A 27,210-nucleotide genomic window follows, 5' to 3' on the forward strand; every position below is an offset into this window, starting at 1 on the left:
TGAAATCCTTCTCTGCACCGATAGTTTTTAATGTTATTTTGCAATTTTCTGAAGGTACAGTGCAATTGTATTTGATTTACAAATTGATTGGTGAAATCTGTTCAGGTGATATGTACAATCGCATTCTCGAGACGCTGACCTTCATGATTTGGTTCATACTGTTGTCAATCAGATTTATTTCTATAGTATCGTTCATGGGGAGTATAAGCGCTCAGGTAAGATTGTGTGTTTCATAATTTTTACAATATTTTTATATGTGATGTATAAATGATCCATTTTATCCATTTGTATAAATGATCCATTATATAGCTCACTAGCATTAGGATGTTTTATTATGGTTTAATAATGACATATTTTTGAGCAACTCGTTTTACGACGGTTTAATTATGGTCATGCAAAACGCTTATATTCTTGAATCGACCATATGTTTACAGATAATTTTAAAAACGCCTTTAAAGCTTTTATAAACATACTGTTTTAGTTCTTTTGAAAGAGCTATGAATGCTTTGTTTAAACTATAATTGTTCTGGGTTGTGGGAGGAGAAAAACGCCGCTTTGATAGCAGTTGATAACAGTTTCAAACTGTGAATTTATTTAAGTGTAATTAGGTTTTATAAATTTCAGAATTTATCAAATTTAGATGACTTACATCTTTTTATATTTCCGACAACCGGAAGGGTCCTTTAACTGAAAATCTGGCCAAATGCGGTTACGGAAATGCAGGAAGTGAGCTACGATGAGAACGAAGCATCGCTGCTGTGTTAGCAGTGCCCCCAGTTGCCAACAATAATAAAACACACACTAAGAAGTTTGCTCCAAGCTTTCTTTTGCATGTTCTATAATAGCACTCAGTGCATGATTTTTAAACCGCCATAAAACTTAGTGACAGTTCCCGATCAAGATGTCAAAATAGGGCAGGTTAGGTTAGAAAGGGATAGCACATACATATTTGAATTGAAATTCCCATTTTTACACACTTTTGATAAGTTATGTGTGCTGGTTTTGAGTTAAAATTAAAAAAAAAATATATAAAAATCATTGAAAACTTCAAATTACCGGAAGTTGTATGAATATCTTTACAATACGAGTATTGAGTGGAAGAGCCAAAATAGTAGGAATTTTTTTTGCTTAACGCCATAATTAATCCAAGATGGCGGCTTCCGCTTTTATTTCCAAAGCTGTTATTTAGTAAATATATCATGAAACCTTTACAATATGATTATTACGTGAATGGGATAAACGAGTAGAAGTCGAATTTTGTTGTCCGTCGCAATCTTAAATTCCAATATGGCGGCTAAAACTCAACTTCAAAATACTTCAAATTAGAGATGTATTTTAAACAGTAACAGAATTTTCAATTTTTTCAACTTATGTTAGATGAATTACAAAATATGCCAAAGTAATGTTTAAAAGCTCATCAAAAACTTTTGGTTGCAGTAAATCATCTTAGATGTATCCATAGATCACTATGAAAGCTGTTCCAAGCTCGTGTGTGTTGCCGCAGCTCTGGTAGATGGCACGAAAGTACGGAAGTACCGGTGACGACAAAGACGAATTCTACGCGCAGCTGGAGCGTGAATACGACCGTTGCCAAAACATGATATCAAGATCGTCATCGGGGATTTCAATGCTCGGGTCGGCCAGGAGGAGGAATTCAAACCGACAATTGGGAGGTTCAGTGCGCACCAGCTGACCAACGAAAACGGCCTTAGACTTATTGATTTCGCCGCCTCCAAACGAATGGCCGTACGTAGTACCTTTTTTCAGCACCGCCTCCCACACAAGTACACCTGGAGATCACCGTACCAAACGCAATCACAGATCGACCACGTTTTGATTGACAGCCGGCACTTCTCGGACATCTTAGACGTCAGATCCTGTCGGGGCGCCAACATCGAGTCGGACCATTATCTGGTGATGGTGAAGATGCGCCCAAAACTTTCCGTAGTGAACAACACGCGAAACCGGCGCCCGCCTCGGTTAAATATCGCGCGACTGAAGCAACCTGAGGTCGCATCAGACTACGCGCAATCGGTCGAAGCAGCGCTGCCGGCAGAGGGCGAGCTTGACGAAGCTCTCGAGGACTGTTGGGATACCATCAAAACAGCCATCAACAGTGCTGCGGAGAACGTCATCGGTTATGTGGAGCGATCTCGACGGAACGACTGGTTCGACGAGGAGTGTAGAAGGGTGATGGACGAAGAGAATGCCGCGCGGGCGGCAGTAGTGCAGAGAGGCACCCGTCGAAAGGTGGAAAATCACCGACAGCGGAAGAGGCAGCGAGTCCGACTTTTCCAGGAGAAAAAGCGCCGCCTGGAAGAGGAGGAGCTCGAGGAACTGGAGCAGCTGCATCGTTCCCAAGAAACGCGAAAGTTCTATCAGAAACTCAACGCATCCCGCAAAGGCTTCGTGCCGCAAGCCGAAATGTGCCGGGATAAGGACGAAGGTATCCTGACGGACAATCGTGAGGTAATCAAAAGGTGGAAGCAGCACTTCGATGAACACCTGAACGGCGCACATGCAGGAGATCAAGACGGTGGGGGAAGGTACCCCAAGCAACCAAAAGTTCGAATATCACTTAAGGAACGAACTAATAAGTTCATATATAGCTGTACAAAAGTTCTGTGGAACTTTTTTGCTGTTCAAAAGGCTTTTTCGAGGTCCATGGAACTTCATTCTTTATCAAGTTCAGCCAATACTCAAAAAAAGCTTTAAAGTACTGTTTTGGTTTCTGTTTCTACTTTTTGGGAACTTTAAAGTTTGTATGAAGAAAAACAATCTACTTGTTACGTACTTCTCATTTTTTTTCAAAATCAAGTAGCTATCAAAGGGTTGCAAGTCTTTTTGTACAGCTCAATAGTTCGTAAAAAGTCTCTGTTGTACTATTTTGTAAACTTGAAAGTTTTTAATCAGTCCCAATGGGCGTTCAAAAGCAACTTCGTATTATAGAAACTTTGAAGTAGATTTAAAGGCTAAAATCTACTTTTTTCAAACTTCAACACGTGTTTGCATAAATAAACACATCGTTACTTGGGAAACAACTATATGAAGTACACATTAAGTTCCGGAAGAACTTTTTAACAGCTTGAAAGTGGGAATTAAGTAGAAATAAAGAACCTGAAAGTCGTTTTAAAGAAAATCATCACATCGAGTAAAATCGTTGCCTACTTATGATGTTCATATAGGGCAACAAGTATGGATCTCAACTTTCAAGCGGTGAGCTCGGGTTCCAGGCTTGGTAAGAACATGTTTTTTAAATGTAATGTGAGTTAGTAACAAATATAGTTGATTTATATGAATCAAAATATTCTTATCTAAGTTTGTGGCATATCGGCAAATTGAAAATCTAATTAGAGAACAATTAAGACAGACATGAAAATTGATAGGTGGAAAGGTCAAAGCTAGAGCGCTTTGAGCAGAAGAAACAAATAGATGGTGAAAATGTGAGCTTAGGGCATTGTTTTTTATCGACAGCATGAAACTGCTTGTGTGATTCTTTACCCAGCACCTGCTGGCTGTTTGTAGTAAGTGACGAAGAAGCCACATTGCTACCCACAACCAGCTCAGATGGGTCGAACACATGAGGTTGCGTTCGACCGGGCAAAAAATCACACAAGCAGCGCTCACAAGTGCTGTTTTAATTGCTGAAACAATTCTATCGATGCGTGCTACTTGTTCAGGTACATCAGATGGTTGCTACTTATTGTTTTTTCGCATGTTATCCATCCGCTGCCTTACTTTTTCGCCAAGTGCCTCGTGTTGAATTGTGTTGTTATTTGTTTTCCCATTTCCCCCCTTCTTTTTTTAGCCATTTGATTTTGTTATCTTATTTTGATCGCCGCTTGGATATATTCTTATCTAAGTTTGTGGCATATCGGCAAATTGATTGTTCTCTAATTAGTAATTAGAGAACAATCAATTTGCCGATATGCCACAAACTTAGATAAGAATATATCCAAGCGGCGATCAAAATAAGATAACAAAATCAAATGGCTAAAAAAAGAAGGGGGGAAATGGGAAAACAAATAACAACACAATTCAACACGAGGCACTTGGCGAAAAAGTAAGGCAGCGGATGGATAACATGCGAAAAAACAATAAGTAGCAACCATCTGATGTACCTGAACAAGTAGCACGCATCGATAGAATTGTTTCAGCAATCAAAACAGCACTTGTGAGCGCTGCTTGTGTGATTTTTTGCCCGGTCGAACGCAACCTCATGTGTTCGACCCATCTGAGCTGGTTGTGGGTAGCAATGTGGCTTCTTCGTCACTTACTACAAACAGCCAGCAGGTGCTGGGTAAAGAATCACACAAGCAGTTTCATGCTGTCGATAAAAAACAATGCCCTAAGCTCACATTTTCACCATCTATTCGTTTCTTCTACCCAAAGCGCTCTAGCTTTGACCTTTCCACCTATCAATTTTCATGTCTGTCTTAATTGTTCTCTAATTAGATTTTCAATTTGCCGATATGCCACAAACTTAGATAAGAATATATCCCAGCGGCGATCAAAATAAGATAACATGAATCAAAATAGCAGACTTGAGAAGGCAATTGAAGGAAGGAGTCGAAGAGTAATTTTTTCGATTTTTTATGCTGCTTATAAAGAGGATTTTGAAGCTGGTTAGAAGTTGTTTGGCGATTTATGCGAACTTTTTTTCAACTTTAAAGTTCGTTTAACTACTTAAAAATTGAGCTGTAAAGAAGTTGTATTAGCATACTCGATTAAGCTGATTAAACCTGATAGAGGAATGTTATCCGAACTTTTGGTTGCTTGGGACATCGCCGGCGTAGCCAACGACGAAGAGGAGCCACTCCCAACGATGAGTTAAAGAAGCCATTCGCCAGTTGAATAGAAACAAGTCGGCTGGGAAGGATGGCATTGCAGCTGAACTCATCAAAATGGGCCCGGACAGGTTGGCCGATTGCCTACACCGGTTGATAATCCGAATCTGGGACATAGAACAGCTACCGGAGGAGTGGAAGGAGGGGGTTATATGCCCCATCTACAAGAAGGGCGACAAATTGGACTGTGAGAACTACCGAGCGATCACTGTCCTCAATGCCGCCTACAAACTGCTGTCCCGAATCCTACTCCGCCGTCTAACGCCACAAGCAAACAGATTCGTGGGAAGTCATCAGGCCGGCTTCATGGAGGGACGATCAACGACGGACCAGATATTCACATTACGGCAAATCCTCCAAAAATGCCGGGAACACCAAGTCCCTACGCACCATCTATTCATCGACTTCAAAGCCGCATACGACACGATGGACCGTAACGAGCTATGGAAAATTATGGACGAGAACGGCTTTTCCGGGAAGCTGATCAGACTGATCAAGGCGACGATGGATGGAACGCAGTGCTGTGTGCGGATCTCGGGTGAATTGTCGAGTTCATTCGAATCGCGCAGGGGGCTTCGACAAGGTGATGGTCTATCCTGCATGATATTCAACGTGGCGCTAGAAGGTGTTATTCTACGAGCGGTGGGCGAAATGCGGGGCAGGATTTTCAACAGATCCAGTCAACTTATCTGCTTTGCCGATGACATTGATATAGTCGGCAGATCATCTGCGGCGATGGAGGAGATCTACCGCAAACTGAAACGCGAAGCAGGAAGGATTGGGTTGATGATTAATACGTCCAAGACGAAGTACATGCTGGCCTGCGGATCCGAGACCGACCGAACCCACTTGTCCAGTAGTAACAAGGTCACGATCGACGGCGACGAGCTGGAGATAGTCGAAGACTTTGTCTATCTTGGCTCACTGGTGACCGCAGACAATGACACCAGCCGTGAGATCCGGAGGCGAATTATCAGGGGAAGTCGTGCCTACTATGGACTCCACAAGCCACTGCGGTCGAGAAGACTTAGCCCTCGCACGAAGTGTAACCTGTATATGACGCTCATTAGACTGGTTGTTCTCTACGGGCACGAGACATGGATATTACTCGAGGAGGACCTGCGTACACTCGGAGTATTCGAACGACGAGTGTTAAGAATCGGCGGCGGCGTACAGGAGGACGGAGTGTGGAGGCGAAGGATGAACAACGTGCTCGCGCGACTCTACGGCAAACCCAGTATCCAGAAGGTGGTGAAGGCTGGCCGGATACGTTGGGCAGGACATGTTGCGAGAATGCCGGACGACTGTCCTGCAAAACAGGTGTTCGCTACGAATCCGGTAGGAACAAGACGAGCGGGGGCGCAACGAGCGAGGTGCTTAGACCAAGTGGAGCGTGATCTGGCGAACGTGGGGTGCCCGAGGATTTGGAGAACGGTTGCTATGAACCGAGTGAATTTTAGGAATTATGTTCGTCAAGTTATGTCGTGAGACGGAATACTATGTAAATAAAAATAAATAACTATTTATATTTCCGACAACCGGAAGGGTCCTTTAACTGAAAATCTGGCCAAATGCTGTAATGGTATGCCAAAGTTTCACTAATCGTACTTGCATGTGCATGACAAACTAACCTCAACGTACATTTCTGAACTCTTCAGCCTGGATCAGTTTAGAATACTACTTTTCAATGTATATAGTAAATTTAAGCACTATAGAATGTAAATACAATTAGTTTGAGGCAGGATAATTAATAATTTGCATGTTTTTACCAAAGAAATAATGCTAGTTAGTAACTATGACTTTGCACTTTTATCTGGAACGGCTGGATGTACGTCTGACACGGTTACGGAATTGCAGGAAGTGAGCTAGGATGAGAACGATGCGTGTCGCTGCTGTGTTACCAGTGCCCCCAGTTGCCAACAATAATAAAACACACACTTAGAGGTTTGCTCCAAGCTTTCTTTAGCATGTTCTATAAAAGCACTCAGTGCATGATTTTTAAACTGCCATAAAACTTAGTGGCAGTTCCCGATCAAGATGTCAAAACAGGGCAGGTTAGATAGCACATATTTGAATTGGAATTCCCGTTTTTACACATTTTTGATATGTTCTGTTTGTTGATTTTGAGTTAAAATAATAAAAAATTATAAAAATCTTTTTTTTTCTTTTTTTTTTTAAACTGCGACCCAGAGATGGGTCTTGACTCAAACATTCAATCAGCGAAACTTTTTTTGTAGAGAAATGATCCTGCACGGGTTGTCAGTTATGATGAGGATATGAGAAGGCAATGCAAATCTTGCCGTGCTTAAAAATGTCCAAACTTGATTCCAACTACCGTAAGATGAAATGATGGGAATAGAAATAGACCAAGAAAAATGATTATGATCACATGGGAGAACTATTCCCTTCATTCCGATAGACATCGACACTCAACCAGTATAATATTCACACGCCAGGTTGGTCTCCTGTAGTAGAATGTTAATACATGGGCCCCGGAGAGGCGCAAGATGTGGGTTCAAGTCCTACCGGGAGAGAAGGCGAATTTTTTTCGCATGTTTTTCAACATCGATTTTCTCTTATCTAGTCCTTGAAATTTCATCTAAGTTGGACTCATTTCTCTACAAAAAAATTATAAATATCATGAAACCTTCTTAATATTGTTATTAGGTGAAAGTAATAAACGAGTAGAAGTCGAATTTCGTTGTCCGTCGCCATCTTAAATTCCAAGATGGCGGCTACCACTCAACTTGAAAATACTGTAAATGACTGAAAATAGCCTCAAACCCTTACAATATGCATACCCATGGGTATTAGTTGAAAGAGATGAACCAGTAAAAGTCGAAGTTCGTTATTTGACGCCATCCAAATTCAAGATAGCGGTTTCCGCTGAACTTTAAAATGTTGTATATGACTTATAATCGTATGAAACCCCAACAATATTGGTATTGGGGAAAAGGGCTAAACGAGTAGTAGTCGATTTTCTCTTTTCGCTTTTCTCTGAAATGCTGTAAGTGACTCAAAATCGCACAAAACAACCACAATACAGACCCCGATCGTTTTTGGCAACATTCGATTTTGGCAACATCCGATTTTGGCACATGTCCCTAAATCAAACAAATAACAGAAACAACATCACCTTATAGTTTTTGCTATAATAGGACCAATACAATTTAGACATATTAGCATGATTGACATAATACAATTACATAAATAGCAAATATGGCAAAAAAACAAAAGCTATCGACAAAACACGAAAAATGCTAAATGCATCAAAAACATGATAAAAAATGTAGTAATAAGTAAAAACAAAGTTGGGAAAAAATCGTTCGATTTTGACAACACAAAATGTTCGAGCGGGTTGCCAAAACAATCAGAGTCTGGTTATTCTAGTTTATCCCTTTCAACGAATATCAATATTGTAAAGCCTTCGTGCGGTTTTTAGTCATTTGCAGAATTTTATAGCTCAAAGGAAGCCGCCATCTTGGATTTCAAGATGTCGTTTGATAAAAAACTTCGACTTCTATTCGTTTGGTCCTTTCACACAATGCCCATATTGTGGGAGTTTCTTGCGATTTTCAGTGTTTAACAGCATTTTAAAGTTCAGTGAAAGCCGCCATCATGGATTTCGAGATGCACCTGATAGCGAAATTTGACTTCTTCTAGGTTGGCCCTTTTAGCCAATACCCATATTGTGAGGGTTCCATGCGATTTTTAGTTATTTACAGCATTTTAAGGTTCAGCGAAAGTCGCCATCTTGGATTTCAAGATGATCTGATAGAGAAATTCCACTTAAACTGATTAAGCCATTTTACCCAATGACCATATTGTGGGAATTTGTAGTGACTTTCAATGATTTCAATCATTTTATAGTTCAGTGGAAGCCGCAATCTTGGAATTAAAGATGACGCCTGATAGCGAAATTTGTATTCTACTCGTTGATCCCTTTTAACTTATACGCATATTGAGGGAGTTTCATGTGATTTTCAGTGATTAACAGCATTTTAAAGTCCAGTGGAAACCGCCATCTTGGATTTCAAGTTGACGTCCGATAGCGAAATTCGACTTCTTATAGTTTAGCCCTTTCATCAAATACCAATATTGTGGGCCTTTCATGCGATTCTCAGTGACTAACAGCATTTCAAAGTTCAGCGGAAGACGTCATCTTGGATTTCAAGATGGCGTCGAAAAGAAAAAAGTCGGCTTCTTCTAGTTTAGGCCTTTCAACCAATACCCATATCGTGGTTGTTTAATGCGACTTTTTGTCATTTACAGCATTAAAAGTTCAGCGGATGCCGCCATATTAGATTTCAAGATGGCGTCTGATAGCAAAATTCGACTTCTACTCGTTTAGCCCTTCCACCCAATACCAATGTTGATGGGGTTTCATGCGATTTTAAGTCATTAACAACATTTGAAAGATCAGTGGAAGCCGCCATCTTGGATTTCAAGATGGCGTCAGACAACGAAATTTGACTTCAACTCATGATTTATTCCACGGGTGATTAACAACCAATCCGTTTTTATTTAAAATGTCTGTCCTCATTTACTGCACTAAGGATTACCAACTCAGAAATGAGGAACTCATTATAAGCGTGTAATTGGTTGGCTTGCGAGAGAAACGTCAAATCGAATTGACTAACGCCATGTTGGTTGCAAAATCGAAGAGCACAAAATGACGCAATGTTGATGGATCCACAATGCAAGCATTGGAAAATATTTTTTCAGGCCTATTTCCCATCAATTCCATCATGATTGGCCATCAGATTTGACGAGGCGCATTTATTTCAAGATACTATTTCATACACATTTTACCTAAAATTTTGACTGGCAGTACAAAAGAGGCTCGTAATATGATTAAAACATTGGTATTTTGGCTATTAATTTTACCAGATCATATCTCAATAATGCAATCATCATTCATCAACCATTATGGTTGCTGGAAAAAAAAAATAAAACTCCGAGAACTCACAGAATCGAAAAAAAACAAAAATTCCTCACATGTTTAATAATAGCTTTTTAAAAGCTTTGGTGACCAACAATGATATGTCATGATGACGTTTCTAGGGTAGGGCCAAATAGCCTAATTTTGGTTTTATTAGAGTCCAGGTGATGTTATAGAATGCGCTTTAGCTTTTTATGAAGATTAATGCGATAGTCCAAACGAAATTTTGCTGACCATCATGGAGCTAAAACTGTTTTATGCTAAATTTAAGTCATATAAACTCAATATTAACAAATACATACAAAGAATTTTGTTCACGATCTCTTGAATGAGATTAAAAGAATGTAATAAGATGGCTGAGATATGGCCGATCAAAATTTTCATGTTTTTAAGGGGGTGATCCGAAACTTTTGGCCGGCAGTGTATGTATAACTTCTCAAGCACTGAAATGTTAATATTGCGGTGTTTCATTTTTGATGATCAATCAATAATACCAGAATAGGGCATTGTCCTACATTTCGGACACGTGCTCACAATTTACCTCCTGAGCAAATAGCAATTTAATCATGTTTGTGATCGATTTGTGCTCAAATGTACTTCTTATTAATCGAGTATCTTGTTATACATTGGTGCAGTGGAATGAAAAATTGGAAAAATTCGAGCTGCCCAACCATTGTTGGGCGGTAGCTTTCGGAAATTTATGTTTGGTTTCTTTATTTCAAGTTCATTACTTTCATTATATTTGTAGCACATTTGCCGCCGAAACCGAATATTTAGATTTGGTGGTTGAAATTTGGAACAGTCAATTATATTTTTGTATGCGTTATATAGCAATCGTAAATGGATTTTTGAACCGGGAAACTATTTTGGGTTTATTTAATTGTCTTGATCAATTGACACGAGCTAATCGGGGAATTAGATTTGGAAAAATTCAATCGTTATCCCGCCGATTAGTTGTACTAAATTTCAGCTATACTCTTATCTGCATTATCAGTTATCATATATTTTATGGATTTTATACAGGCTATTGGACTGATATGAACATTCGAGTATCCACAGCTGTTGTTCTATTTAAGAACAATTATTTTTTCATTTTACTTCTTATTTTATTGGAAACTATTCTGCAAAAGTTTTGTACAATAAAACATTGGTTTTCGAAATCTCTTCGAACGAAGTGTAGCATCGAAAAGATTGTACGCGAATACTGTAAACTTTTGAAGCTAACACATTTGTCCATGAGAGCGTTCTCAGCCCAAATTACGTTTGCCACCTTGGTGTTGTTTACTGAGGGTACGGTGCAAATGTATCAGATGCATATACTCATTAGTCAAATTGATTCGACTAATGTAGCTGCTTCAGTGATTGAGTTGTTTTGTTATGTTGTATGGTCCGTTCCTATCGTGTTTATAGTAGTGGCAACGGTGTCAGTAACCCACAGCATTACCCGACAGGTAAGAAACTATTGTAAGAACATATTGTCTGAATTATGATTGAATTTGTTTTATTTTTTTTTCAATCGTTTGTGGAAAGCTAGAAAATGATTGAGGGGCTGAATATTTGGTTGCAGGTTATCAGATCGTTATGCGTTGGTAGCCAACTGGAAGGATATTTGGAATGCGATTTGTAAAGGGTGATACGGTCAAAATTTGGTCAACTTGAAGAATTTCTTTCAATTTTGCATTTAAAAAACCTGAACCCCCCTCATTTCGAAGGTGTGTGTGTGTGTGTAGAATGTTGCTCCTATTTTGATTTTGGAATTCACTCTTCAGTTGTCAAAATGCCGTCCAAGGAAGAAGAGCAGCGTATCAAAATTTTGCTCGCGCATCGCGAAAATCCGAGCTACTCGCACGCAAGTCTGGCAAAATCGCTAAAAGTTGCCTAATCAACCGTTACAAATGTAATCCAAGTGTTTGGGGAACGTTTGTCGACAGCCAGGAAGTCTGGATCGGGGGAAATCGAAAACCGGAAGCCGCTGAGACGACAAAGAGAGCTGCCGGTAGTTTCAAGCGAAACCCTAACCTCTCTCTCCGAGATGCCGCAAATAGCTGGGTGTATCGTCTACAACCGTGCATCGAGCAAACAAAACGAGCCAGACTATCGACTTACAAGAAGGCAGTGACCCCAAATCGCGATGATAAACAAAATACGACGGCCAAAGCACGATCCCGGAGCAGGCTTCCGAAAAGTACCGGCGAACGAAAGTATTCTTGCTAACGTCGCACAAGCACCTCGATGAAAGCTTCCCGAATATTTCTTCCTCGACAGTTTTAAAAGGAGTGGTCGTGCGATGTACAGCAATTCCTTGTTTTACCCCATGCGAGAGTTTGTTCGTGGGTATGAAAACTTTTTAAGCTACGTGACAGTTTTTCGAATATCTTCGTGACAGTTTTCAATGCGTTGAATTTTGCATGACAGTACTACTAACTCCGTTCGACTGTAGCCGAGATTAGCTCGGGCCGAGTTAATTTCGAACGAACGTATGAATTTTCCTTTTGCTTGAAGCTACTGTGGGCGGTGTTCACCCCAATAACCCTCCCCTTCCCTTTTCGCCTAACCTGCACCGGCACCACACATCGCGTTACGCCTCGGTCGTATGCTGCTGCTCGGTGTGAATATATGGCTCGTTCGATCTATTCGAACCGAGCAGCAGCACATACGATCGGGCATGGGTACGATATGGGCACGACAGTCACCCGTGACAGTCCTGCCCAAAACTGTCACGGCCTGCAGCCAACAGTTAGGATAAAATTATTTTCGAAACAGGAGGCATGAAGGGATGAAAACCGAACTGTCGATTTGGTTCGCTACAGCTTAAAGCACAACATTTTCGGCAACGCATGCTTTGAGCCGATTGTTCAGATACAGCCTGGGTTCTCGCACGTGTGCGATGTAGCCGAAGCGTTTCGATTCGTTGCCGACGGTACAGCAGCGAACCGAGTGGTAAGGAATACCGAGGCAGTTTGTTTGGCAAGAAAAAAGCTGTCATAGCAAAGCTGTACTTTTCGGAAGCCTGTCCCGGAGGCTGTACACGACGATGCTGATGAAGTTTGACTGCGTGGTAAAGGACGACGAAACCTACGTCAAAGCATACTACAAGCAGCTTCCGGGACAGGAGTTTTATACGGCAAAAGGAAGGGGAAAGGTAGCAGATATTTTCAAGCACATGAAACTGTCAAAGTTCACGAAGAAATATCTGGTTTGGCAAGCAATCTGTACCTGTGGCTTAAAAAGCAGCATTTTCATAGCTTCCGGGACTGTCAACAAAGAAATTTACGTAAAAGAGTGTTTGAATAAACGTCTGCTGTCTTTCCTGAAGAAACACGGTTGTTCCGTGATGTTTCAGCCGGATTTGGCATCTTGCCATTGCGGTAAAAAGGCCATGGAGTGGTACGCCGCCAACAACGTGCAGGTGGTCCCCATCCTGAATTTTATACTAATTAAACTTGAAAAAGAAATTTAATTTGATTTTTTAAATAAACGATTTCACAGATTAACACGCGTTTTCCCTTGACCAAATTTTGACCGTATCAGGCACATCGCACAGTTGCCCGACATGAATAATGAAATTGTAATATGATTTTAATCGTTGTAATTTTTATGATTCTAATTTTAAGTGTAGCATGCTCGGCAAAGTGAATAATTTGACCGGATTTTTTTTTATAGAATATGGATGAGAGGTGGATAGACAGGCATTAGGAGTTCTTATCAACTTTGCAACACTACAGTTTATGTTGAATTATAGAATTTCAAAATATCCTACTGTTCAGTTTGGTGACGTTTGATGTTTTCACAAGAAATTACTTACTAAACCAACGCATTTATTATTGATGAGCTCGGGAACCAGTTGACTCACCGTTGAGTCATGGAATCAATGCTTTGATAACGAACTGTACCAATTTGCTGAAAGTGGCGTCCTCAAAGGCAGTAATGAGCGTAGTGCATGCAGTGCTGAAAGAAATTCTTTTAACCACCAAATGGTTCGCCTTCTGCCCGGTGCAATGGAACCCAAACACGAACCGGTACGAAGAAACAGTCCATTCGAACGTCTTTTTTGTTGTGAATTTTTTGGAAATTTTTGCCATAAAGGTTTACTACATTTGCTACGTGATGGATTCCATGGGATGGAGATTGGCAAACGATGGGCCTTTTATGAGTGCTGTAGTTATCCTGGATAGCATTGTACTTATATCATACCACTACTTGTTGTTGGTAAATGGACGCTGGAACAAAACTATCATGCTGAAAATCTTAAACTCGTTGCAGAAAGTTTCATTCTCACAAACCGAATTGGAAACTATGAACAATCGAATGTGTCAAACCATGATACTTAGTGTGACCTATGCAGTAATTGTCGTTTTAGGATCTCAAGCACTGAAGTATTGGTCGTACAACGATTGGGAGGGCGTTTCCATAGATGTGTGCTTCACCGTTTTGGAAATTCAAAATGACTATTGTTTCATTTTGTTTAATAGTTTAATGCCCATTATGAAGGGTGAACTAGTGAAAAGAAAACATAGCATCTATTTAGCAGTGTCACATGGACAAGTCGATATTGATGAACTTTTATCTCGCTACTACGAATGGTTAACGCATATACAGTTATTAACGAAGGCTTATGCAGCTCCAATAAAATATGGTCTTGCAGTGATCACATATGAAGGAACATTTCAACTGTTTCAAATCTACGTTTGCCTATACGGTATGAAACTTGACATAGTGCAAACGATTTATGATGGTTTGCTCTACGTGGTATGGATCGTTCCCGCATTCGTGAGAATTATTTTCACAGTATCAACCATCGATAGCATGAAATCTGAGGTAGGAAATCTTTCTATTGTTATTATGATTGTCTTTATACCAATTTTATGAAACTAAAACTAGAAAAAAGATCTGATAGAAACGTATGTTAATAAATTATCTATTTCTTTCGTCTAATCCGGATTTGTATATAACGGGTACAGCTACCATTGAGAGTTGATCGGACTAATGATACGAAGTTAACAATATTCTGTTAGTATTCCCCTTTCTTTTGAATCTTGCATGCAAGTTTTCATGCAATGTTTGCTTTGGAATCAAGTACTTGTATACAGGGTTGCATTGTCTCCTACCTTGTAGTCAAACTTTCATGTTTTTGTTAAAAACTCTGGAAAGGTTGAGTACAGCCGGGATATTCGAACCTCAACCAATTAAAAAAAACAAAAATTTTAATGAAAGGGTCACAAAAAGTTAAAAAAAAAATTGGTCTGAAAAACCTACTTTTCATTCGATTGTTAGTAAAGACTGTTTGAGGGGCTGTTCAGTCCGACGAGTCGACTGAATAAAGAGCGAGCGACGATGGATAACCGCGAGAGAGCCGAACGGAATGAGCCAAGGCGTGTAAAGCTTCAGGTGTGTTCTTATACCAATGCACGGAATCGTCCATCTTGTGACAGGCAATCGTAATCGTAGGCATGGTAGGCGAACAATTCGCTGTCAAAAAGCGCTTCGTCTCCACCCCCCACCAATGAGAAACTTTTGGTACCCCTTGCCTACTTTTCCTCAATATGCATCCACCCGTAGCTGGAGGCACTGTGGGAATGAGCAACACGGCTGCTCTCGCTAGAAAGTTCTAGTTCTAGGAGGTTCCTTCTGACGCAAGCACGTGATTGTGTGCTTCCGGCTAGCCTATTTAAGGGCGCTTTCTTTGATGCGCCTGAGTTCAGTTCGCTTTTAACCACCTAACGAGAAACATATAAGAGATATTAAAGTGTTGAAAAATAGTCCAGAGAGAATAAAAACAGATATGAAGTGCTAAAAATTGTGTTTTCTGTGCTCGCTCCGGCATCTGCTCGTCCCGAATCCAGCTGCTGGAATTAATCGGCTCTTTTCAGAGCCATATTCGAAAGAGTACGATCTCGTAGGGACGAGGTCACCGAGAAGTCTTGGCAGCCAGGCAGCATCGTAATGATCTGCCTCCACTGATGAGATAACAATGCGTGATTGTCTCTTGAGGTCCAATCCCACGAGGGGAGCGGGCATGTTTCCCAATCAGTGGTAGTTTTCAAGCATCCGCATATTCAGTCCACACGCAACAGGGGCAGTAAAGTTTTTAAAATAATATTCTAATTCTATCATTTTGTTGTATTTAAATACCAGCAGAAGATAATCATCTGCGAATCCATAGGTTGGAATTCCACGGTCATTGAGTTTTCTCAACAAGCCGTCTGCAGCTAGGTTCCACAAAAGAGGTGATAGTACACCTCCCTGTGGGCATCCACGTGTGCTAACTTTTGTAATTGAAGCCTGTCTTAGAGACGAATGAGGATAGAAGATAAAAAATAGAAAATCACTCATTTTCCTTGCACAATTTGACCCATTTCTCCAATTTATATCGTGTAAATTTTAGGTACTTTAGCAAACTTCACTGGCATCGGGAATTCCCGAATTTTTTATTCTCGGGAATTCCCAGTCGGGAAATCCTGGGTAGAACACTCTAAACAGTACGATAATATTCACGGGTTCATATAATCTTCAACTTTTGTAGTGGAAATTCGAATTTGGATATTGCGAACGTAGCTTATATCCAGGGCTGGAAAACAGAAAAAAGAATTAAATCAATCGCTCAACACGGAAAATAATAAAAAGGTAAAATTTACCGAGATAGCAAGGTGAACGCTTGTGAAAGCCAAAAAGGTAACTTCTACCTCTTCAAGGTGAAACTCACCTCACAGTAAAGTAAAATTTACCATACAAAACGGTAAACAAAACGGTACAATTCATTGCGGAAAAAAATAACTATTTGCCGTATCCGTTTATTGAGGTTAAGCTTTTTTTTAATAATTCTTTAATTGTATCAATTCATCATTACATTTATATTACATTATTTCATTAAATTAGGTGTTCAGCTCAATAATGAACTGTTCAGAGCCCTATAGTTAACTAGATATTAAAAATTTATTTGTAAGAATTAAATTTGCTTAGCGCAATTAAGTATTTAATGTAGGAGAACATCCTGTTATGGCAAAAATATTTTAAACTTAAAACTAAACACTATCCTAAAATTAAACTAGTTATAAAGAGAACGGATCTCTGCGATGGAAGACTGCATCGATTTTTCTCTGAAGTTAGAGATGATTTTGTTGGCCATCTCTTCGATCGATTCAATGCCCGCAATCCGATGAAGATCTTCGGTGCTGTGCCAAGGTGGAAGCCGCAAAATCATTTTCAGAACCTTGTTCTGAATCCTCTGGATGGCTTTCTTCCTCGTCGCGCAGCAGCTAGACCAAATCGGAACTGCATACATTATCGCTGGTCGGAAGACTTGCTTGTAAATAAGCATCTTATTCTTCAGGCAAAGTCGGGATTTCCTGTTGATGAGAGAATAAAGAGATTTAGTATATTTATTACACTTGGATTGAATATCTTCAATGTGATTCTTAAAAGAAAGATTCCGATCAAGTGTGAGTCCCAAGTACTTCACGTGATCAGACCATTCTAATGAAACCCCATTAAAAGTTATGGAATGATTTTCATTAGGTTTTAAAAATTGAGCTCTTGGCTTATGGGGAAATAAAATAAGTTGAGTTTTGGAAGCGTTAGGAGAAATTTTCCACATTTTCAAGTAATTCAAAAAGGAATTTAAATTTTGTTGCAATCTACTGCGTACCACCCGTAAATTTCGACCTTTGGCTGAAAGCAAAGTATCATCAGCAAATAATCTTCTACCTTTTCCTTCTGGTACATCAGGAAGATCAGAAGTAAAAATATTGTATAAAATAGGCCCAAGTATACTACCCTGAGGGACCCCAGCTCTAATGGGTGTCCTTTCAGAGCACGAATTTTGATAGCTTACTTGTAAGGTTCGGCTAGTCAAATAATTTTGTATAATTTTGGTGAGATATACAGGAAAATCAAATCTAGCTAATTTAGCTACTAAACCTTTGTGCCAAACACTGTCAAAAGCTTTTTCAATATCAAGAAGAGCAACACCAGTTGAATAACCTTCAGATTTGCTAGCGTTAATCATATTAGTTACACTCAAAAGTTGATGTGTAGTAGAATGTCCATGACGAAAACCAAATTGTTCATCAGGGAAAATAGAATTCTGATTAATGTGAATCATCATTCTATTCAAAATAACTCTCTCAAATAGTTTACTTAAAGAAGGAAGCAAACTAATTGGTCGATAACTTGAAGGCTCTGAAGCACTTTTTCCAGGTTTCAAAATTGGAGTTACTTTGGCATTTTTCCATTTATTGGGAAAATAAGCCAAGTGAAAACATTTATTGAAGATTTTAACTAAAAAATTTAAAGTGCTTTCAGGCAACTTTTTAATAAGAATATAGAAAATCCCATCTTCCCCCGGGGCTTTCATATTTTTAAATTTTTTGCAAATCAATTTAAGTTCATCAATATTTGTCTCACAAGAACTTTCAAATACATTTTGTTTAGATAGAATATCATCAAATTCAAGGGAAATTTGAGCATCAATTGGACTTACAACGTTTAAATTAAAATCATGAGCAGACTCAAATTGTTGGGCCAATTTTTGAGCTTTTTCTGCATTCGTTAAAAGAAGTTTATCCCCGTCTTTCAAAGTAGGAATTGACTTCTGGGGCTTTTTCAGAATTTTAGTCAATTTCCAAAATGGCTTTGAGTAGGGTTTTATGTCCTCTACTGCTTTGGCAAAATTTTCATTACGAATGAAATTTAAACGACGTTTGATCTCTTTTTGAAGGTCGCAATAAATAAATTTCAAATAAGGATCCCTAGTACGTTGATATTGGCGTCAACGAATGTTTTTCAGTCGTATCAAAAACTGAAGATCATCATCAATTAAAGGTTGATTAAATTTATGTTTAACTTTAGGTATTAAAGCGGCTCTAGCATTGACTATTGAAGTTGTCAAATTTTCTACAGCCAAATCAATATCTTCTATTGAATTCAATGGAACGTTTACATCTAAATTACGTTCAATAAAATTCCTATATCGCTCCCAGTTAGCCTTTTGAAAATTAAAAGTTGATTTTGAAGGGTTTTCAATGGGACTTTGGGATAAAGAAAATGTTACTGGAAGGTGGTCTGAATCGAGGTCCGCATGAGTAAATAATTGACTACAATGCTCGCCTAAATCCGTTAGAACCAAATCAATTGTGGAAGGATTTCTAATCGAAGAGAAACAAGTATGCCCATTAGGATATTCAACGGTATAGTAACCTGCAGAGCAGTCATTAAATAAAATATTCCCATTTGAATTTGATGAAATATTATTCCAAGATCGGTGTTTTGCATTAAAGTCACCAATAACAAAAAATTTAGATTTATTTCTGGTGAGTTTTTGTAAATCTCCCTTCAAAAAATTTTTCTGTTCACCGCTGCATTGATAAGGCAAATATGCGGCAATAATTATAATTTTCCCCATAGAAGTTTCTAATTCAATTCCAATTGTTTCTAAGACTTTTGTATTGAAAGAAGGAAGAAGTCTAAATTTGAGACGACTATTGATGACAATAGCTACACCCCCACCTTGTCGATCAAGTCGATCATTTCGTAAAATTTTAAAGAAAGCATTGCTTTTCAAGTTATTGTCTGGCTTTAAAAAAGTTTCAGTGATGGCAGCAATATGTATGTTTTGTGTTTTCAAAAATAAAAAGAATTCATCTTGGTTAGCCAGCAAAGATCTAGCATTCCAATTCATAATATTTAAACATCTATTTGGATCCATGAGGGAATCGTAAAGTCATAATAATTTTGTTAGCATAATTAAAAGAAGTTTGGAAAGCTTCAAACATTGAATTTGCTTTCAACATAAGTTACATCATTTCCATTAAATTTTGATGCAAAAATTTTAATTTTTCCTCAGTAATCTCACCCAAATCAACAAAATTGTTAGAATCAGAAGAGGAAGGAGAAGAAAAAGTATTTGAATTTCGGGGATTTTTCCAAGCCTTCGCATGAACGTTGAGACTTGGTTTTTTCCCATTTTTATTAGTTAAACCTGCAGAGGGCAACCCATTTTCAACCACCTCTGAGAACGATAAACAACGAGTCTGTGGCGCAGAATCAGCCCAGGTAACATTAAAATCACTTCGGGTATTACCCAGCCGTGATTCCAATGTAGGCCGAGGCTGACTGCGAACAGGCAGGTTGTTTGCTGGTCTGACGTGTGTAGACGAAAAAGAGGAAGGAGGAGAAGAAACTTTTCTGGAAACTTTGGGGTTTTTCCTAGAAGCAACAATTTTTGCCCTAACGGGACAATCTAGAGAATTCGAGGAATGATTACCTGCGCAATTCGCACACTTAAAAAATTCTGTTTTTGGCTTATCACCACCAAAAAGGCATTTAGATTTTTCATGATCGAATGAGCCGCAAAACATGCATCTGGCATTCATTCTACAATTTTTAGTGCCATGACAAAAAGCTTGACAACGACGACATTGCGTAATATTTTGTAAAAAATTGGTATGGGATTACGAAAAGGTTCAAATTTTACTCAACAATGAAACATAAGACGAGCCTTTTCCAAAATTTTCAGATTATTAACCTGATCCTTTTTAAAATGGATCAAATAAAGTTAAGGAGCAAAACCAACACTACTGGTATTATTCGTGTTGGTTCTTTCCTCATTTGAATTACTTGAATTGGAGAAAAGCCTAACAAAGAATTTAATTCATTTGTGATCTCATCCGGTGTCTGATCGCCGGTGAGACCACGAAGTACAACTTTAAAAGGACGATCACCTCTAGTGTCGTACGTAAAAAATTGGTGTTTTTTATTATTCAAATAATTTAAAATTTTTTGAAAATCATTAAAAGATTCCGCCAATATACGAGCAGTTCCCCTTCGACCGATCTGAAAAGAAATCTTCACATCCTTGACGGAAGTGACGATTTCTTTTCGAAAGGCATTGAAGTCAGGAATCGTGACCGTTATTGGTGGAATCTTTTCGTTTTTAAGAGTATAAGAAGAAGAAGAAGGTTTCTTAGTACTCTTATCAGAATTAAATATGAATATTTCCTCATCACCGATGTTATGAAGGGCATCGAATGAATTGAAAATTTCAACTTTTTTGGCAGATGGCCCTGGATTAGGTTCAGCAATCCGTTTTCTTCCGGCCCTTGAGCCGGCCGAAGACTTCCCCATGCTGGAAAGAAAAGAGAAAATATGAATAAAAAAAATGAAAATAATTTTAGCACTGAAAAGTGCTGATTGAAATACAGGTAAGGAAAAAATAAATAATGTAAAATGTTCCTGCAGGTACACAGCAACGATACGATGCTCCGGCGTACGTGTTGACGGCTCAACGGTACAGATGGAAGTGGATGGGGAAACGGTATTATTTACTATTTTGCTAGGTGAATGCGAAAAAGGTAAAATTTATCTTTTTCCTAGGTGAATTGAAAAAAGGTAAAATTTACCTTTTTGCTAGGTGAATGAAAAACAGGTAAAATTTACCTCGATAAAGGGGTGGAAAAAAATCATCTCGCAAAAAGTTAAATTTAACTTTTTTTTTTATTTTCCGTGAAATGTCTAATTGCTCTGATTAAATCACCGATCAGTGAGTAGGTTACCAATTTGGTTTCTTGAAACAAACCATTATAAAACATTTTTAAGTGAAAGTTTTTAATTGAACATGCCTGCAAATTTCATCAAACGGAGCATGCCTCATACATAAAACAATACTTTTGTTAATTTTGTTTGGTTCCGGAATAAATTTTTATTTTAGATGGTTACAATTTTTTTCGAAAACTGCTCAGTTTTTTTTGTCGAAACTTAAATAAATGTTCCAAAAATGCTGCAGCGAATTTCTATTTGCCTTATCTCAAGGTGGCAGAATTTTCTCCGCACGTACCCGAGCCATACAAATCCGGGAAATTTTATCTAAAAACCTGGCAAAATCCGGACATTGGATTCCAAAATGTTGACCAAAAAACCGGGCAATATCCGGGCACATTTGGTTATAACCAAGGAATTACTCAACATAAATCAAGAAAAAAAACTTGATTTTTGTTTCATTAGCAGCTTTTAAATCGCACTTTAGGCTTTCAAAAATCTGTTGATGATTATTTTTATGAAACTTGCTCAATAAATTGGTTTTTTGTTGTTAGTTTTGGCAAATAATGGGAATAAATCCGGGCAAAACCTGGGCTTTTTTTAATGAAATCCGGGCAGCCGGGTCGGGTCGGACTTTCATTGTGTCTTCCTTTCATTGTAGAAGCGATCAGGTTCTCTTCTTTTATGGTTTTAAATATTCAATTGAAACAGATACACTCATTTAACAAAACTCCCTTTCTCTCCTTTTTAAACTTTAGGCAAACGAAACGGCCCTTTGTACCCGCCACTTCGATGACTACAGCATGAAGAACACCAAGATGGCGAACCAGATCAACAAGTTTCTGCTGAAAAATCTGCACCAGAAGAAAAAGTTTTCCGCCTACGGGTTCTTCGACATCGACAACAGTGTGATCTATACAGTAAGTTCTTATAGTTACATTAGTTAAGTTCTTATTTACCGTCAAACGGGGCATCGTGCAACAGCGGGGTTAGATGCAACATTTATATAACACCACACTGAATCAATTTTTAATTTAATGTATTGTCATAAATTGATCTTTTAATGATTAAAAAATGACGATGACATAATTTCTCGCATCTTAAGCTAGTTTTCTAAAGTTTTTTATTTTTATATAAATTTGAAAAATCGAGCAATAAATGTACAAATTTTAACATATTTCGATGCAGTATAAAACTTTACCCAGTATGACAGATTGGCTTAGTGATATTACGTACAAACTTTTCACTGGTTTCCTCATGCTATACCAACACTGTTGGTTTGAAAATATTTTTCGAACAATCACTCAATTTTTTTGAATTAATATTTTTTATAATTCACTTAGGTCTCTGGGGTAAATGCAACAAAATTTAAATCAAAGAAACACCTCGTATATCTCGTTTTCATGAGCTGGAATATGAATGTTCTGCATGACGCATTAGTAAACATTGAAATTTCATTCAGACAAACATTTATTTTAATGATTTCAGCTTGTAGAACTTTTCGTAGTATTATGTAACCCCTAAATGTATGCAGCATCCTTATTTTCAGAAAAAAAATTAGTTTTACATACCAAAAAATTACTGTACCCCATTTTATAAGGAGCATGAAAATCGCATGTTTATAGAACATTAAAAATAACTAAAGCAACCAATAACTTTTCTAACCACGCCAATTTGATGTCCCATCATCTTTTAAACTTTTGATGCATAAGTGGTTGGATTAACTGTGTACATAAGTTTTTTAGCAGCCATTGAAGTTAAAAATTGTTGCATGTTGCCCCAGTTGACGGTATATATTTCCTCTGAATGGAATATGATCATTGGTTATCATGAAATTACTAATATCTGTCCAATAAATAATATTTATCCAGTAATTTATCTGTTAATAAGGGCTAAAAATTCTGAATTTATCTAAAATCTAGAAAATTGCGCCTTAAAGTATGCAATGTATAAAGGGTAGTAGACAAACTTTTAGAATTCTCTTAGTCTGATACTTACAAACTGTGCAATAAAAACAATTAACCTAAAAACAATCCCCTAATTATTCCACGAGCTCCTCATTAATTACATGACCTTTTCTGTCTCTCATTCTTCAGGTTTTCAGTTCCATCATCACCTATCTTGTGATACTGATACAATTCAAGCAGCTAGAGACCGATTTAACGCAGGGTGGCGCCACTAACAACGGCAATGCGAACATCACCAGCAGTGGTTCATAATTGCAAAATGCGAAATCTCTGTTCCAGTACGGTGTAAATGTTTGTAGGTATAATAGGTACACATAAAATTTGGTTTCTTCATAGGATGCTTACAATAACTGTATTAATCAGGAATTTGAAACATCTTTTGACAACAAAATGGTTTGGCAAAAGAAGCTGTAAGTTGATTTTAAATAGTGGAACTTCTCATTTAAGTCATGCAAACTCGCTAGGTCACAAGGAGGTTAATAACCTGAAAACAGTCTAACAGTTGTAAACATCGTTGAGTTCGTAACAAAACAAAGAACGTGTATCTTAAAATGTATTATGTGAAAAAGAACAAATTGAAAGTACTTAGATTATTGGTAACAGTCGCTGATAAGAAAAGTGATAAAAGAGCTTTTTTGCACCATTTTTTTTTGTTTAAAAAAAAATGAATAACCCACAGAATGTTTAGTCCAAGAAAAATCATTAAAATCTAAAAGTATAATTCCTATTATGCCCCAAAGGGAATTTCTATGATTGACTGAATTCAATTTGTTATTGAAACTTGAATCGGTCACACTTTTTATTTTAAGGGTCCTTTATTTAGAAGAATTCTATGTTTTCAAACATTCTAGGGAATAAATAAAAAATAAAGATTCTGTATTTGACTTTTATTTAATGGTATTGAGAATACTTCCATTAGTTAATGTAGAATTAAGATAAAGATTTCGTAAAATAAACAACAGCTTTTTAATTGGAGTGGAATTAAGAATAAAGATGAAGGATATTTTCAAAAGATTTTTATTTATAAAATTAAACAAAAGTCGATATTCAAACGTTTCTGTTGAGAATGCAGGTGAGAAAGAATGTAAAGATGAGAGGAAGGGTACGTAGAAAATCAATAGAATTTAATTAAAATAAAATAAAATAATGTGTTTTCGGCAACACAAAAGATAAATTAATCAAAACAAACTTCTATAACAATGTTTGTTATTTTAACAACACTAGGCAAAACAAACACAGCAAAGTCAGTTATTGATCCATTCTTGTGAGCGACAGACGTGTCTGAGTGAATCTCTGAATTGAGATTTGTAAGAATTGTAAAATCACGACAGAGTTCTTATAGGTGTAATCTGTAAAGAAAGCGTTTACATTCTTTTACAATTTGTGTTAGAAAATTCTGAAAACTAAATAATATTTTTCCTGATTAGATTTGCTTCCCATGGCTACCAGGGGTGATTATATATATTCAAGATAATTCCCTATATAAGAAACAGTGGGTTTTCAATACGTTCGTTGGAAAATAATATTGTTTAATTCCTACGGATAATTGAAACTTTATTCGTAGAATTCTTGGGACATGTTGCAATGCTGAATGCACTTCTTGTCACCGAAATAACAAGACGATGATTTTCTCACTTGTTGCCCGTGCAAGAGAAAAAAATCGCAATTTTACCTTCTTGTGACCTATTCCAAAATTTATAAACATGGCGAACTTCCTAAAAATCCTATTTAAATCGAATCCAGATGTCTTTATACGATCTTTTCACTATTCAATTGTGATTTGCCATACCGTTGTTAACGAACTGTCATTTCTGATACGTTTTCATGTTTGCTGGATCATTGATAAAATACATTCCACGCACTCGCTTCATGAGAGTCGAAATTTGGGACAAACTTCTACAGCCAAAATTTTCTGACTTTTTTACATTTACAATCCTTGTCAAAATTGAGCAACACTTAATTAATTTTCTTGGATTTAGATTTTATCACCGCGATTGTTTGAACTTCGAAAATATCGATGTTTTTCGGTGAGTTTAAATAATAATCAAACAAAATTTACCAGTTGTCCATACGTTTCGAGCTACTCTGGCATTCGCTCCTCCTCAGTGGACAAATTGACTGGCTATCGTCCAAAACCAAAATAGATTAGACGATGGCCTGTCAATTTGTCCACTGAGGGAGCGAATGCCAGAGTAGCTCGAACGTATGGAGAACTGGTAAATTTTGTTTGATTTTTTATTTCAACTCACCGAAAAACGTTGTTATTTTGGAAGTACCAATTAATTTTCATGACACACCCGAAATGCAGGTCGAGCTCCAATAAAACACCAAATCACTATCACGAAATCCAAAGAATGACATTGATATGCTTATTCAATTTGAAAGGTTTAGTTTTTTGTTGATTGCGTTTGGGTTTGTTTTCTCTTAGGAATGATTTGATGAACGAACTTGAACTATAAGAACAAGTGCGTAGTTTTAAGTGTACCTCAGACAAATAAAAATATGAAACATTTGGAGTTGCCAGTGGTTTACAAAACTCTTTTTAGATTTTCCAATTTTTTGTGTATAAGTTCCATCGGATATGATAATAAAAATCGATGCTTCCGACGACAAAAATATTCCACACTATGGCTTGTTTCGTATTGTTCGCCATTGATTTTGATATCCTGTCACATGATTTTTCACGTTATAAATACTGGATTGTTTTACAACGTCGCACTCTCGGGGTTTGAAACATTGATTCAGGTGCTCAATGTTTGTTTCTTCTTGAATGCCAATCTTGGTGGCATTATAGATGGTTACATGAACAATGCTTCAATCGTTTTATCAGTTAATAGACTGATAGAAGTTCACGAATTTTTAAGGTTGCGTTATTTGTATGAGCTAGACGTCAGAAAAGTGCATATCAATGTCAAACTGCTCATAGTTTGTGGAATTTTTTTACACGTTTTACTAGGACAACTTTTATTTACTATTTACAGTTTCATTATTGGTCAATTTGACTTACTTCTACCAATATGTTTGGTTTGCTGTTATTCTATGAACTCTGCCTCAAATGCAATATTTTTGTCAACAACTGTAAGCTTGATCCAAAATCAGTTGGCATTTTTAAAAACTTTAGTTAAAACGGAGCCCAGCTTGAAAACTGTATTCCTATCGTTGTACATTCAGCATCGTCTTATGGCAACTATAAATGACTTAATAAATCGGTTTTCAAAAATGTTTGGATTTTTTATGTTCTACCTTATAGTGGTAGGTAGCATACAATTCTTTCAAATTTTCAGTATCATTTTTTTCTCGGGAAACGATCTGAAATGGGCTGATGGTATTTACATTGTTAATGGCTTAATTTGGATTATGTTTCCACTGATGGAATTCGTGATGGCGATTAGCGCCATTGAAGCTACCAACAAAGAGGTAAATAATTGCCAAAAGAATCATAACTTTTTTATTTATCTTGGTGAGTTACGTTTTCAATTGCTAAAAAACACATCTAAAGAATGAAGGATAAATTCAACATCTTTTGCAGGTCGATGAATTGGCACTCCAGGTAGGTCGATTAGAGCTGGAAAAGGATTTACCGTTGACGAAATTTATCGATAAATACTTGCTAAGGCGTTACAGTCGATGTCAGAACGTGATTATTTTTGGTTTTTTAAATGTGGACAAAAGATTAATCTACGAAGTAAGTGTATTATCGACGAATTTCACACATGATTTTCACCGATTTTTTTTGTAGATTTTTTCCTACATCGCCAAGTATCTCGTTATACTGATACAGTTCAAACAACTAGAAATCGAAATAACCCGTAAAAATTCGCATCATCCTGAAAAATTCGGTTTAACTCCTACAAACATCGAAATTGAATAAGTAAATATTTGTAACGTTCATAAAAAAAAGAACCTAACAAAACATTTCTTG

At 37.5% G+C, this 27,210-nt stretch overlaps 1 protein-coding gene across 1 annotated transcript in view; it reads left to right on the forward strand.

Annotated features, from left to right (window-relative positions):
* Positions 1–24,092, forward strand: part of LOC129742043 (gustatory receptor 68a-like) — a 43,935-nt gene extending 19,843 nt beyond the window's left edge. Inside the window, exons 2-3 of the mRNA XM_055733889.1 lie at positions 22,080–22,241; positions 23,418–24,092. Coding sequence (XP_055589864.1) covers positions 22,080–22,241; positions 23,418–23,540 — 285 coding nt within the window. The 3' untranslated portion in view covers positions 23,541–24,092. The remainder of the gene's footprint in view (positions 1–22,079; positions 22,242–23,417) is intronic.
* Positions 24,093–27,210: the final 3,118 nt, after the last annotated feature.

Source organism: Uranotaenia lowii, chromosome 2, assembly GCF_029784155.1.
Source record: "Uranotaenia lowii strain MFRU-FL chromosome 2, ASM2978415v1, whole genome shotgun sequence".
Classification (NCBI taxonomy): domain Eukaryota; kingdom Metazoa; phylum Arthropoda; class Insecta; order Diptera; family Culicidae; genus Uranotaenia; species Uranotaenia lowii.